Source organism: Peromyscus leucopus, chromosome 6, assembly GCF_004664715.2.
Source record: "Peromyscus leucopus breed LL Stock chromosome 6, UCI_PerLeu_2.1, whole genome shotgun sequence".
NCBI lineage: Eukaryota > Metazoa > Chordata > Mammalia > Rodentia > Cricetidae > Peromyscus > Peromyscus leucopus.
Genome location: NC_051068.1, coordinates 95,394,712 through 95,409,035, shown reverse-complemented (window position 1 = coordinate 95,409,035; position 14,324 = coordinate 95,394,712). Strand labels below are relative to the sequence as shown.

The following is a 14,324-nucleotide window of genomic DNA, read 5'->3' as shown; positions in this document are numbered from 1 at the left end:
TTTCAAAGAACCATAATTAAAACATAAAAATGTGAAAGAAGTATGTCATAAATGATTGGAATCACCAACTTATTTACCAAGAATTGCCCTTCAGTTTTAATGGGAAAGTAAATTTAATATGCAATCAGACTTTCGTCCCACATGAAAACTGAAATCCAAAAGTGAGTGTGTGTGCTATAGGACTAAAAGGTGCATGAATGTTCCAAGCGCCAGTGGAAGGAGTGAGCTGTGGTGAGGCCACATGGAAAAGGCCTGATGGCCGTGTTGTGCTGCTCACCGACAGTTGGGGCCGGAATGACTCTGCAAGGCGCATTGAATAAGTGCTGCCCATTTGCATTTGATTGCAGTTTTATCATTCTGTCCATAATGAACTTAAAATTACAATATACAAAATGCAATACAAATACAATTTAGGATTGCAGTTGCATAAACGTTGTAACTACAATTAAATTATATCTATTTATATTGAGTTTGTTTTACTTTTAAGAGTTCCATATTCAGCTACATATTGAAATGAAAAGAACTCAACCATGGATGTGGTGGTGACCCAGACCTATGATCCCAGTGCTCAGAAGGCTGAAACAGGAAGGTTATGAGGAATCGGAAGCTACGGAGAGAGTTCTAGAACAAACCGCAGCACGGGGTGAGGCTCTGTCTAAAAGAAAAAGGCGCGGGGGAGTCAACGCCAGATACGGCACCTGGCGTACTGGGTCTGTCCACATTGCTCTGACAATCCCCTTACCTCTGTCCTCCCCTCCCCCCAACCCTGTCCATAAAGGAACATGCAGACCGTGCGGCTCCCTGCCCTACTAAAGTAGTCAGACTTCTCTGCTCCCTTGGATTAGTCCAGAGACAGCAAATGATCCCAGTAAGGGGGAACGAAGTAGTGTGGGGAGCACAGGCAAGACCAAGAAGGTACCCCTTTCACAGCAGACGTTTAAGACTCATCAGAGAAGAATTTTGCCAGCACATGAAGGAAGCATGCAGGAAAATAAAGCTGAAGTTCAAGGCCAAAAGACAGATAAGTGGGCGAGGAAAGATAGACAGGCACATGAACAGAGAGAATCTTAACAAGATTGTCTGATCAGGTAAACTCACCACTGATCCCATCCCTGGGCATTCCAATTGACAGTCATTTTTATATGGGGTCAGGGAGGGTTTGGTCATTTGTGAACAAAAGCTCCCTAACTGTTTTACCGGACGTCAGAAAGCAAGCCTTTATTTAACAGGGGTGGGGGTTTGTTTTATCTTTTGTTTGATTTATGCTGGGGGTTGAACCCAAGGGTATATTGCTTAAATTTAAGACATTGAATTACATAACTATAAAGTTCATTATCCGTCCCCCCCCCCAATCTCTCTGTGTGTGTATCTGAGGGTTTAATTATTTTATTAGTTCAAAGGATTAGGATATTTTCTTACATAGGAATTCAACAGAGAATATAGATGGTGACTATATATATATATATATATATATATATATACACACATATATATATGTATGTATATATATATAAAGTTATTATTAAAATAGCAAATGACAGTCATTTTCCTCCAAAGCTTAAGCACACCCCACACACACCCCCCAAAAAACACATACACTTCTCTATTCAGAGAAGTCATTTTATAAAAAACGACAATCCTTCCTTCTCCCAAATAAAGAAGATAATAAGAATGGCACATAATAATTCCAAGGGGAAAAAAGAAAAAGAAGGAGAAGGAGAAGGGGGAACAGAAAGAAAAAAAACTGAGCAATGGTGGTGCACACCTTTAGTTCCAGCAGGGAAACAGAGGCAAGCAGATCTCTGAGCTCTGAGTTCTAAGCCAGCTTGGTCTACAGAGTGAGTTCCAGGACAGCCAGGGCTCTACAGAGAAACCCTGTCTCAGAAAAAGAAAAAGAAAAAAAAAAAAAAGAATTCAAACAGTATGTTCATTACAAACTCAAACCCAGAGAAACGAACATATTTTTTTAAAAAGATTTTCAAACATTTTCTAGGATATTTGTCTATTTGTCAACATGATTCTTAGAAACTTAACACTCAATTTGTTTTGCCTACCTTAAATATGTGATTGGAAATAATTGCAAGTTCTACCATTCACTGAAAATGAATAAAGTCCTTACATTGTAAAATTAAAGCAGTAAATAAATAAATAATGATACAATTTAAAGCAAAATGAGAATGAAAAGCCAGCAAATAAGATTATAGAGCTAAATATCAAATGAAGGAGTCACGCACGTGGAGAGACGCTCTGGTTTTAATCCTACGTATGCTGCTCACAGGCATTTACTCCTGAGTACCTGACATCAAAGTTGCTCCCCAGTCACACTGATGTCTGAAGCACCAGTCGGCCTGGACCCACATCTGTGCCTCCAAACTAACGTTACAGGAAGTCTTGTCAAGTCCACAGCTCCTCTGCACACTAACTTCAGCAATTAAGCATTTTCAACTCTGAATGACCAATCAACTCACTGATTTATTTAATTGTCCCACGGCTTACTAAGGAATTTTTCATCCTAGGAAGAGGCTTTTTTCCTACATTCAGCTCGGAAAACAACAACAAAAACAAATGTAACTCAAAAACCACAATTGAAAGTTTAATAAATTATGCTTGGGCTAGAAGCAAATAAATACTACCCCGTTCTGTTTAGTCCTTTCCATTACAAAGGAAATCATTCTGGAGCATTATTAAAACATCCAAGGCAGTGTGAGCAAAGCTGTAATCTGTGCTTACAATTACAATGGAAAGAGTGCATCTTAGTAAAACACATTGTTTGCCACTGGGAAGGGGTGAGTGAGCAACTTTATACAGTTTTTTAAAGCTTATCTGAAAAAGACATGATGTAAGAGAACAGAGATCACCTGTGTAGGTGGAACTATTTAAAAGGCAACTTGGGGCTGACTGTATACATAGCTCACAGTCAGGACACTAGCTTGTCTATGGAACTGAGTTTACAGATACAACCCCTAACACCATGAAAGAAGAAATCTTGTTGCCTAGAACATGGGAAACACCAATGTTTCCTAATCTTGAAATACTGTGGACATGATGTCATGAAAATATTGACAGTTCCTGTAGATTTTTCAGATCACAAACTGGAAAAAAAAAAACTATAAATTTTACAAGCTTATTTAAGTTTACACTGTAACATGGAAATTATTTTATTTCAAGATAGCCATCTATGACTAATAGTGCATAAGACATACACAATTTTGCAAGTCTTGATCATGTAGTGTAGGCTCTAAGAAGGATATAGAACTCTGAAATGAAAACATTACAGAGAAGAGGGTAGTGGGAAATAGCTGTTGTCTCAGGGGCTTCTAGGGATTCTTCCAGGCAGGAAGAATTGAAGCCTATCAGAATGTATCCAGGAGGCTAGACCGCAACACGGACATATAGAACACAAGACAACACAGGAAAATTGGCCGTTACTTAATGAGAATTACTGCTATAAACAGATAAACACACACACAATCACACTCAGACTGGGCAAAAGCTCTGAAGAATTTATTATTTTCAATACCATTGCCTTAAAAATATGCTTAGTCAATATTTGTTTGAACCCCGGGAAACAGTTTCTATTCCTATGTAATTACAGAAACAGTAAGTTTTAAGAAAGGATAGCAATATTTATTTTATATCCTCCATCTAAGGTTAATGAATGTACCTTACAAGTAAAAATGTTACATCTTTTAGAAATGAAATGAGAGCCAGGCATCATGCATGGTCCATGCCCATAACACCAGCTATTTAAGTATTTGGAAAGCTGAGGTAGATTCAGCCTGGGCTACATAGTGAGTTCAAAACCACAGGACAGCTTAATGAGCCCTTATCTCAGAGTAACCATTTTGAGTGCTGGGTATCGTGTAGCTCAGTTGGCAGAGCACTTGCCTTGCAGACGGAAGGCCATAATTAATCCCCACCACTGCACCAGAAAGAACAGACACAGAAAGTCAAGGAGAGGACCCAAAGAATCCCAAATGCAGGACCTAGACACACGACTAAGCCAGCACAGCTCTGTGGTGTCAAGTCTGTCACGGGAGGCGACAAGAACTGGTAAAACTTCTGTTTCTGGACTTTGATCCGACCTGCCATAAAACTTGTCCTCACTTAAATCTCCCGTTTCCACTGTATGCCAAATATTCTCAGGCTTTTGCCTGGCAAACAAGGCAATAAATTTCAACCATCTCACCCCTTCAATACTAAAGGACTTAAAGCATCACCCACAATCATAGACCTGATTAGCAACTAATGAAAGGTAACACTACTGAAATCTGCTGTCAGGAATAGCAACTGCTGCCGAGTGGCTTTAGCACCCAGAAGGCTTTCTCTGTAAATGTCTGCACATTAAAGCCTCAGTCCTGCCTGGAGGGATCCCAATTGTTTAGGTAGTGAGGGTGGGAGGCACCCATTAGCAGTTTACTAGAAAAACATAGTGAATTTTCATGCCAATAGACTATGTTACAACTTGTTCAACTTTCACACTCAAATTCATATAAATGGTTTGTGACCAAAAGGCACCCCTCCATTCTTTTGCTGGGGAATATAGGCATGCATACAGCATGTAGCTATGTATTTGAAGATAACTTTAAGGAAAAACAAAACAAAACAAAAACCTTTACAGCATAACTGCTATCAAGGTCAAGCAAGATTAACAGGTGTCTGAAAAGTCAGGCATGCTAGAATTTTCATTATGTTCCAGGACCATGCTTAGATGCAGACAATCAGGTCTAGGGATAGGAGTGTATATTATACATTTGTGTCAAGTGACCACAGTTAATAAATGCAGAAACATTTCTATCAGTAAGCCTGATTTCTGCCGCAGATAGGCATTCTAAATGAATCTAAATTGATTTTAAACATTTCAGTGTTCCACATGCCTCTCTGTTAGAACTATTGTTTCATGGATTACCTGAATCACACACACTGTTTACATATACACATATATTTTATAATTACAAAGCACAACAAAATGATATCGTCTTCTAGTTTAAAAGGAACTGTGGTGTGAAGTTACAATGTATACAATAAATTTTTATCTCGACACTGTGAACCACATTAACCCTAGTAGTCTGGCTTTTTAAAAAAATAATAACAATAAAGAATAACCAACTGGTGTCGAACTGCCTATTCGTATATTAAAAAAGCCTTCAGCTAATATCACCAGCAAAGAGTCAAACTTCAATTCCACGAAGAATGCCCACAGGCTACACAAAAATTCCTAGAGTATTATTCTTCACGTCAATAACCTTCTGAACGACTAAAACTGAAGGCCTAAGCAACTTTAAAATATTTTACACTTTCATTTTTCAAGTTTTACTCTTAAGAACACACAGTACAGAGAGAGAGAGAGAGAGAGAGAGAGAGAGAGAGAGAGAGAGAGAGAGAGAGAGAACACGCACCAAATGCCCTAACTAGAAAAAAATCTTGTGGAGTCTGAGACTATCTAAATTTTACAGTTAGCATTGTTAATTAGATTGTAATGGTATTCTACTTGAGAGAAAAAAAGTAATAGTAAATGTATCGAATGACTATCCATACTTTTAAAAACAATGTTGCTACACTTCCAAGGTTTTGGGAACGTTTTGTTTTGATAGTCTTCTCGCCTAGGACTAGTCAAAAACCTGCAGTAAGCCGTCCAAAGTTTGTCTTCCAAGTGGTGAGGGGAAACAAAGAATGGGACGTTTTTGTTGTATTTTTAGACAAGCTGCTTTATTCTTCCAGCTACTAACAACCTATCTAGAGGACACCTCCAAAGCCTTCTTTAAAACTCAGCCCTGCTCTCTAGCCCCTCCCCATTTCCTGTGCTCTAATTCAAAGGGAGCAGAGGGTGAGAATGTGAAGAGAAAGGACACCGGGGACAGATGGTCTCAGAGTAGCTAGTGACCCTTGGAAACGGTTGGTTCACAGCAATCGATAATTCTAGCTCGAGATGGTCTGCCTCGGTGCCTCTGCTCAAACACCCAAGTAACGTTTTAAAAAGAAACCGCTCTCCCTTCAGAGGTATCATCTGACCTCTCTAAGCTCAGAGTTTGAAGGGAAAAGGCACAAAAAAACCGCGGGGGAAATGAGAGGAGGGCTGGGTACTCAGAGCCTGTCTGGGCTCACCGGGAGAGATGGCTCAGCCATTAAAGGATAGACTCACGAGCAAAACGCCCAAACTCTCCAGAAGTGACTCGGTGGGAAAAGAGAAAACTGACCCCCAAACAGTACCTCGGAAAGAAAGCAAGGAGAGACACAAAATCACACCGCCCATCTACCAAGCGGCTTAATCCCCCGGGGCAGGTGTGCTGGGTGCCACCGCCAGCCCTGGCGACTCCGCACCCCTCCCCAGGCAAAGTGGCCAGCGGGATGTTGAAGGAAGTACCTCGTTTTGTCTCCAAAGGGCAACATAGCAAACGTGGGACGCTCGTCTCCCAACTCGTCGGAAGGTGGACTCGGGAGCCTCTGGGGGCCGGAGGAGCTCCCTGGGGGCCCGGCTGGCTCCCCTAAGGCCCCCGCCGCCTCTTCGCTGCGGGTCGCCGGCTGCGGACCCCGCGTGGCGTCGCCCCCTGGCGGGCAGCGCCCGGCCGAGTGGCGGCGGCGGCGCACAGGCGAGTCCCCGCCGGCTCGTCCACCATCCCCGCCCGGCGAGAGTCGCCCTCCCGGCTCGGGCGGCCAGCACCAGCTGCTCGACGGCCGTTGCCCCAAGGCGCCGGTGGCGGGGCTCCAGCCCCCTTCTCCAAAGCAGAGCTGGTTAGTTCAGCCCGGGTCGGCGCGCGGGAGGCAAGCGCGCGCGCGCGGGCTTCGAGGCGACTCCTCGAGCTTTGGGGGACCCGCCCGCCACGCACTCCGCTCCACCCTCTCGTCCCTCAGTTCCACTCTCCAGCCTGCGCGCGCCCCGACTGTCCCTGCTTGCAATCGGCTCCCGGGAGGACGGGCTCCCTCCTCCCCGCCCTCCGCGGCGGCCTCCCGGCGCTTGGCTCGCGACCAGGAAGAGCTGGCCTCTGGGGTGCCCGGGGCCCCCGGAGCCCCGAGTCCGCCCCAGCCGCCTCCCTCCCCACACCCCCCGCCCTTTGTGTGCGCGCAGCAAAGCTCTTCGAAGAACCTCCTTGCGGCGCTGCAGCCTGCGGCGGGATGATCAGGGGACTATCGGGAGCCAAAGGCGATAGCCCTCCCTGGGGCGACCCCAGGGACGCTGTGGCTCCGCTTCCCGGTGGCCCGGTCCAGACCCCCGGCTTCCCCGCCCCGCCAGGGTCAGAGCTGGAGGGGCAGGGGAGGAGCGCGGCCACAGGGACGCGCCCGCAGCGGTGCTTCCGGAGCCGCTGGGAAGGGGGCTCTGGCTTGTTTTGGTTTTGCTAAACCGGTTTAGGGGGAAACCGCGAGGGTAGAGGGGCCTGGAGGAAGGCCCGTGAGCGTGCGTGAAAGTAATCTTGCTCCCCGGCCGGGTATACATCTTTGTTTTTAACTTCGTGGGCAAGTCGTATCTAAACCGACGCCTCAGTTTTCAACGGTGCCCGCTCTAAGTCGAGGGCTCCAGTTCGCACTGGGACCGAGAAGCTACTTCGGAAGCAAAGGACCTGGGTACCGGGATTGTTTAATGTTGAACCAAGGGGAAAATTCAATGGAGAAGAAAGATCAGCCCTAGGTCACGCTCCATGTCCCTGGCCGTGTCCTTTGTGGCTCCTCTTCTTACCTGGTGGCTTTCCTAACAAAGTAAGAGAAGGTAAAGTCCCGGTGATCATCCAGCCACGCTTCCACCCAGTCCTGGTCCCGCTGCTGCTTCGGCCGCGCGGAGCTGGGGCCGGCTCGTTCCATGTTGTGTGCCGGGCGTCTCGGTGGCTCCCGGGTGCAGGATTTCCACCCGGCCGGGTCCCTCTCTCGGAGGAGCGGGACTGTGCTCGAGACCCTCCCCTTTTGCCTTGCTTCAGGCCGGCAGTCCTCCTGCAAAGCCGCAGAGACGCAGAGACGCGGGCCAGCCTCCCAGCCCGCCCTGCCCCGCCCCTCCAGGTCCCCGAGGTTCCCAGGTGGCGAGTGCCCTCCTTGGGGTCCCTCGGAGACCGGCTTTCTGCATCTGCCGCGGGACTGACTGGCGAGCTCTCCGGAAGCCAAGTGGCCCGGACTAGGAGGAATCCAGACGGCCCGCTGGGGTGCGCTGTGGGCCGAGACAGCGTCCCTATGATTGCAAAGGTGACAGTGGATGGGTTTGCCTTGCCCAACTCTGGGAAAGGAAAGATCACATTGAGGACCCATCCCGAGTCCAGAAGGAAGGAGGCAGGGATGAGTCACTAGACAATGTTAAACTGGGCGTTTTTCCTCTTTCTTAGTAGTGCAGTGACAGTCTCACCTTACTTTCCTTCATGAAGCAGCTCCTGGTGGAGAGAGGACCCAGAACCCATCTCCCTCACAGGGGCCCTCCCAATGATTCCCAGCACTCCTCCCACGGACCCCAGAGGCTAGGGAGAGAACTGAGGCATAAAAGATTAGGAGAAACCTGCAGCTGTAGGATGCTGTAACTTCCAACAAAACCACACCCGTCCTTAATGCTAGTAGTATCAGTCGTGACTATATATAATGTACATATATAATGAGTCATTGACTCATTATACCAAAGACTCTCCTTTTTTTTTAAGGGCAAGATTGGGGATGGGCACAGGACATAAAAATTATAACCACCTGTCCTTGCCTGTGAGTTCTGAAAATAAGAATACCTCTGCACGATTATGCTGACTACAGAATACTAACACTAGTTACCCATGTTACAACCGAGGACGCCCAATTAGCCTAATTTAAAATGTATTCATTTATATTTAACTGGCATCAATACCTCAAAAATAGTGTTGTCTTAGGTTTCTATGGCTGTGACAAAACACCGTGATCAAAGCACTATGTGATAAGTTATATTAGATTTTAAAATGACAGTTCCTTCCTGATATGTTACTGTAATACTCATTACGCTCGGAGAGTAGGGACTTCCCCCTCATTGTGAGTGTTCTTTGTACACCACCCCCCTCCTATCTACACATTCCTCTCATCAGGAAGTCACTTAATTTAAAATAAACCCTTGGGATAAGAGCTAGAAATTGGGCGTCGACTGTTTGTGTCCCCTTCCACAGCTCATACTGAACTTAACTCTGGGGCTGGAGAGCCGGCCCAGTGGTTCGGAGTCCGTCCTTCTCTTCCGCAGGTGGAGGTTCGGTTCCCAGGCTTCCTTTGCAGGTTAAGCCACTCCTTCCCTCTCCCACTCTTCTCGCTGTCCTCTGCCATCTCCACACCTCCAGGCCTACCTCCAGACCTACGGTTGACAGCCATCTTCGCCTAATAAATTGCTCCTCCATATCTACACCCACAGGACTAGCAGCAGAACAAGGTTCTAATACCAGCTTTACCTTGCCCAGCTGCCGTCAGTCAGCTCCTGCACAGCCCAGTCTAAGTCAGGACAAACTCTCACATCAAACATACAGCCAAAGAAAGAAGTTCACACTCACAAGGCACATTGCAAACACAATAGGAATGGCCAAGTCAATATGTGTCCAAACAAAACCACTAGTCCCGTAGAAATGTTTTTTTAGTGAGAATGACCACGATGAACCTCAGAACACAACATTTAAAAAGATAACCCTAAACTTTATCAAAGAATCCAAGAAAGTTAAAGACACACTTCATGTCTGAGTTGCATACAAGAAAATACAAATACATGCCTGAAGGAAATTGCAAAGACAATTCAGGACTTGAAATCAGAATTAAATAAGGAGACTGCAATATTGAAGAGAGCTCAAGGTAAACTGAAAATAGAACAGAAAAATTCAATAACCCAACCAAAGAGATCAAGAGACAGCCTTACAAGCAGAATGGATCAAAGAGAAGATGGAATGTCAGGACTTGAAGATAAAAATATAGAAAATAGACCAGAAAAAGCAAAGAATATGGAAATAGAACTTTAAAGCACAGAAAAGGAATATACAGAAACTGTGTAACACTATAGAAAGACCAAATCCTTGAATTTTTAGGCAGAGATTAAGAAGAAAAACCCCAGAGCAGTAGCAGAGAGAAGGTATTTGACAAGATCATAGAAGAAAACTTGCCCATACAGAAAGAAACATACACATACAAGAAGTATACATAACATTAAATGGACAAGGCTACAAAAGAAACTCCCCACATCACATCATAATTAAAATACTAAATATTCAAAACAAAGATTATTGAAACTACAAGAGAGGAAAGAAAAACCACAAGTCACATGTAAAGAGAAACCTATCAGAAAAATAGCTTATTTCTCAATGCAAACTTTGAAATCCAAAAGGTCCTGGATCAATGCACTCCAAATTCTAAAAGACCTTGATTGCCAACATAAACTACTATACCCAGCAAAATTATCTGCTATAGTAAAGGGCTTAAAAAAAATTCATGTCCACCAGAACAGCCCTACAGAGAACACTAGAAGCAATCCTTCAGACTAAAGAAAGGAATTAGTATAGCCAAGATACTCTACAAAGAGAGCAATTAAAACACAAAGCAGGACTAAAAATACAAACACACACACACACAACAACAACAACAACAACAATAAAATCACTACAATCTACACATGATTTTCCTGGGTTTTTTTTTTTGTTTTGTTTTTGTTGGGGGTGGTTATTTTGTTTTGTTTTGTGTTTTGTTTTGTATTGTTTTGTTTTGTTTTGAAACAGGGTCTCACTATATAACCTTGGCTGACTTGAACTGACTATGTAGACCCACATGGCCTCTAACTCAGAGATAACTTGCCTCTGCCTCCAGAGTGCTGGGATTAAAGGCATGTGCCTCCACATCCTGCCACATGTTTTTCAGCTACCCACTACAAATAAGTATCATTAATGGCCTCAATTCTTCAATCAAAAGACACAGGTAGCTAAATGGACTAAGAAACAAAGTCCACCCTTCTGTTATTTACAAGAAACTCAGCTTTAAAGATAGACATCACCTTAAAGAGAAAAATAGAAAAAAAGTATTTCAAGCAAATGGAAGCAGGAAGTAAGCATATGTTGCCATCCTGAAACCTCAAAAAATAAAATTTCAAACTAAAACTATTCTGATAAATAAGGGTACTTTATTCCAATCAAGGGAATAATTAATAGAGAAACATTATAATACTAAAAACAAACACACCAAATTATGGTGCACCCAGTTTCATAAAATGTCCACTCCTGGAACTAAAGACGCAGATTAACACCAACATGATACCCCACCTTCTCCAATAGAGAAATCATTAGATAAAAACTCAGCAGAAAAACTTTAGAAACTTAATAATTAAATGGCATCTTACATCAAATGAATTTAACTCACCAAAAAAAAAAATACACATTTTACTCAGTAGCCCATAAAAGAGTCTCAAAAAAAAAAAAAAAAAAAACCACATCCTGGGAGACAAAATAAACCTCAGGAAATTCAGAAAAAGTGAAGTAATTCCATGGATCCTGTACAAACATCATGTAATAAAACTAAATCAACAGCAAACAATCTGGTAAGTGCAAAAACACATGATGTTTAAATAACTCATTACTGAATGATGAATGGGTCAAAAAAAAATAAGAAAAAATATAAAGAGATATCTGGAACTAAATTAAAATAGAACAAAACCACAACAAAAACTTATGGGACACATTTAAAGTGATTCTAAAGTAGAAATGTCTAGTTCTAAGTGCCTGTGTTAAAAAAGAATCAGAAAGAGCATAAATAAATGACTTAATGATGAAATTCAAAAATTTGGGGAAAAAAATGAGAACAAACTAAACCTAAATTTAGTAGATGGCAAGAAATAATAAAAATTAAAGCAGAAATCAATGAAATAGAAACAAACAGTCCACAGAAACAATGACTCTAAGAGCTGGTTCATTGGAACAATGAACAAAATCAACAGATCCTTAGCCAACTATCCAAAGAAAGAATGGCATGTGTGGTGATATTTTATTTGTGCACCCTCATAAACTTATCTGGGGGTCAAAGAACAGAACAGCCACCAGGTTAGACATAGAGGCCAGACAGTGGTGGCACACACGCCTTTAATCCTATCACTCAGGAGGCAGAGATCCATCTGGATCTCTGTGAGTTCAAGGCCACACTGGGAACAGAGTCAGGCATGGTGGTACACACCTTTAATCCCAGCACTTGAGATCTCATGTCTTTGCTTGGGAAGGACACAAGCCTTGAATCCCAGGAAGTAATATGGCAGGACACAGAAAGGTATATAAAGCATGAGGAAACAGGAACTCACGCTCTTCAGGCATGAAGACCAGGAACTAGAGGTTTTTGAGCAGTTCAACTGAGATCCATTTGAGTGAGGACTCAGAGGGTTTCAGTTTGAGGATTCATGGAAACAGGATCGGCTGAGAGTTGTCAAGGTGAGGTTGGCTGTGGCTTGTTCTGTTTCTCTGATCTCTCAGCATTCACCCCAATATCTGGCTCCTGGAATTTTTTTTTATTAATAAGACCATTTAGCAATTTGTCTTACAGACATGACCCAAATTAACAAAATCAGGAATGAACAAGAAAACATTATAGCAGATACAAAAACAATCAGAATACTCTAAGGGAATAATTTAAAAACCTGTACTCTATTAAATTGAAAGATCTAAATGAAAAGCATAGATTTATTGATTCATCCATGCTATCAAAGTTAAGCCAAGAAAAGAAAAAAACCTAAACAGATCATAACAAATGAAGAGTTTGAAACAGTAATAGAGCTTTGATCAAAAATAATCCCAGGCCCAAATGAATTCACAGCAGAATTCTACCCAACTCTCACAGAAGATCTAAAACTAATACTTCATTAATTATTCAAAAGGAAAGACAGACAAAAAGAAAGAACCAGAAGAAACATTCCACAACTTTTTCAACAAGAGAATATTTCTCTAATACCAAAACCACGTAAAGACACAATTGTAACAGCAAAATCCTACAGGGCCAATATTCCTGATGCATATAGATGTAAAACTCCTCAATAAATATTAGCAAACAGAATACAGATGCCTATCAAGATCATTCACCACTGTGAAGTTGGCCCTATCCCAGAAGAGATGCAAGGATGGTTCAACATACACAGACTCAAAGACAAAAATCACATGATCTTCACAAAAGATGCAGAAAAGGCCTTTGTCAAAATCCAATGTTTTCATCATAAAATTAATAGAGAAAGTAGGACTGAAGGGAGCCCATCTCAACATTAAAAAAAAAAAAGCTATATGACAAATCCACAGTCAACATTGTTAATATTCTGATCCCACCTGTAGCTGGAGGGCTTCTCTCCAGGTTCCATCAAGCCCCGCAGTCCCACAATCCATGTATAAAATAATCACTCAGATGCTTATATCACTTATAAACTGTATGGCCGTGGCAGGCTTCTTGCTAACTGTTCTTATATCTTAAATTAACCCATTTCTATAAATCTATACCTTGCCACGTGGCTGGTGGCTTACCGGCATCTTTACATGCTGCTTGTCCTGGCGGTGGCTGCAGTGTCTCCCCTCCTTCTTCCTGTTCCCCCAATTCTCCTCTCTCTTTGTCCTGCCTATACTTCCTGCCTGGTCACTGGCCATCAGTGTTTTATTTATATAGAGTGATATCCACAGTACTTCCCCTTTTCTTTTTTTTTTTTTTTTTTTTTTTTTTTTTTTGTTTTTTCGAGACAGGGTTTCTCTGTGTAGCTTTGCGCCTTTCCTGGAACTCACTTGGTAGTCCAGGCTGGCCTTGAACTCACAGTGATCCACCTGGCTCTCCCTCCCGAGTGCTGGGATTAAAGGCGTGCGCCACCACCGCCCGGCTCCCCCTTTTCTTTTTTTAAAAAGGAAGGTTTTAATTTTAACATAGTAAAATTACATATAACAAAACAATTATCGAGCAAGAATTACAGTTACAATATTAAAGAAGATGTCCTATCTATCTTATATTTGTGAGTTTAAGGTTTTATATCTAACTTATCTTTTATCATAACTGAGGAAATTACAACTATCTAGTTTTCAACCACATCAAAGACCTGAGAAGGAACATAATGGTACCTGAGAAATGGTAGATGGATGCAAGCAACTTTCGGGAATCTTGCAAGAGTAGACCAAGACAGCTGGCAGTCTGGACAGTCACCTAATGTTTCTCAGCATTATTGGTGCATTCAAATTGGTTACAGGCCTAAAGTATCTGACAGACCATTTTTAGAAGCAGGAATTCTGAGAGACCTTCTTACCCTGTCTTGGCAGAGTACAGTAGTCGCTTTCCTTGTGTCCCGCTTGTCCAGAAAGGACAGCATTGCATTTGTACTGTCAGCCATCAAGGCAAGGGCAGTTCTTTACCCAGTAGGCCATTTTGTGCCAAAA

General features: G+C 42.8%; 1 protein-coding gene across 4 annotated transcripts in view; it reads right to left on the bottom strand.

Moving 5' to 3' along the window:
• The window catches only part of Pde5a (phosphodiesterase 5A), a 192,900-nt gene that overhangs the window by 143,645 nt on the left and 34,931 nt on the right, over positions 1-14,324 (bottom strand). Inside the window, exon 1 of one of the 4 annotated variants that reach the window (XM_037207046.1) lies at positions 7,673-8,086. The exons of 1 other annotated variant lie outside the window; for it this stretch is intronic. In XM_037207046.1, coding sequence (XP_037062941.1) covers positions 7,673-7,794 — 122 coding nt within the window. In that variant the 5' untranslated portion in view covers positions 7,795-8,086. Of the gene's footprint in view, positions 1-6,364; positions 7,010-7,672; positions 8,087-14,324 lie in introns of those variants that run through there. 2 more of the 4 variants (XM_028881454.2, XM_028881455.2) reach the window with 2 other exon arrangements.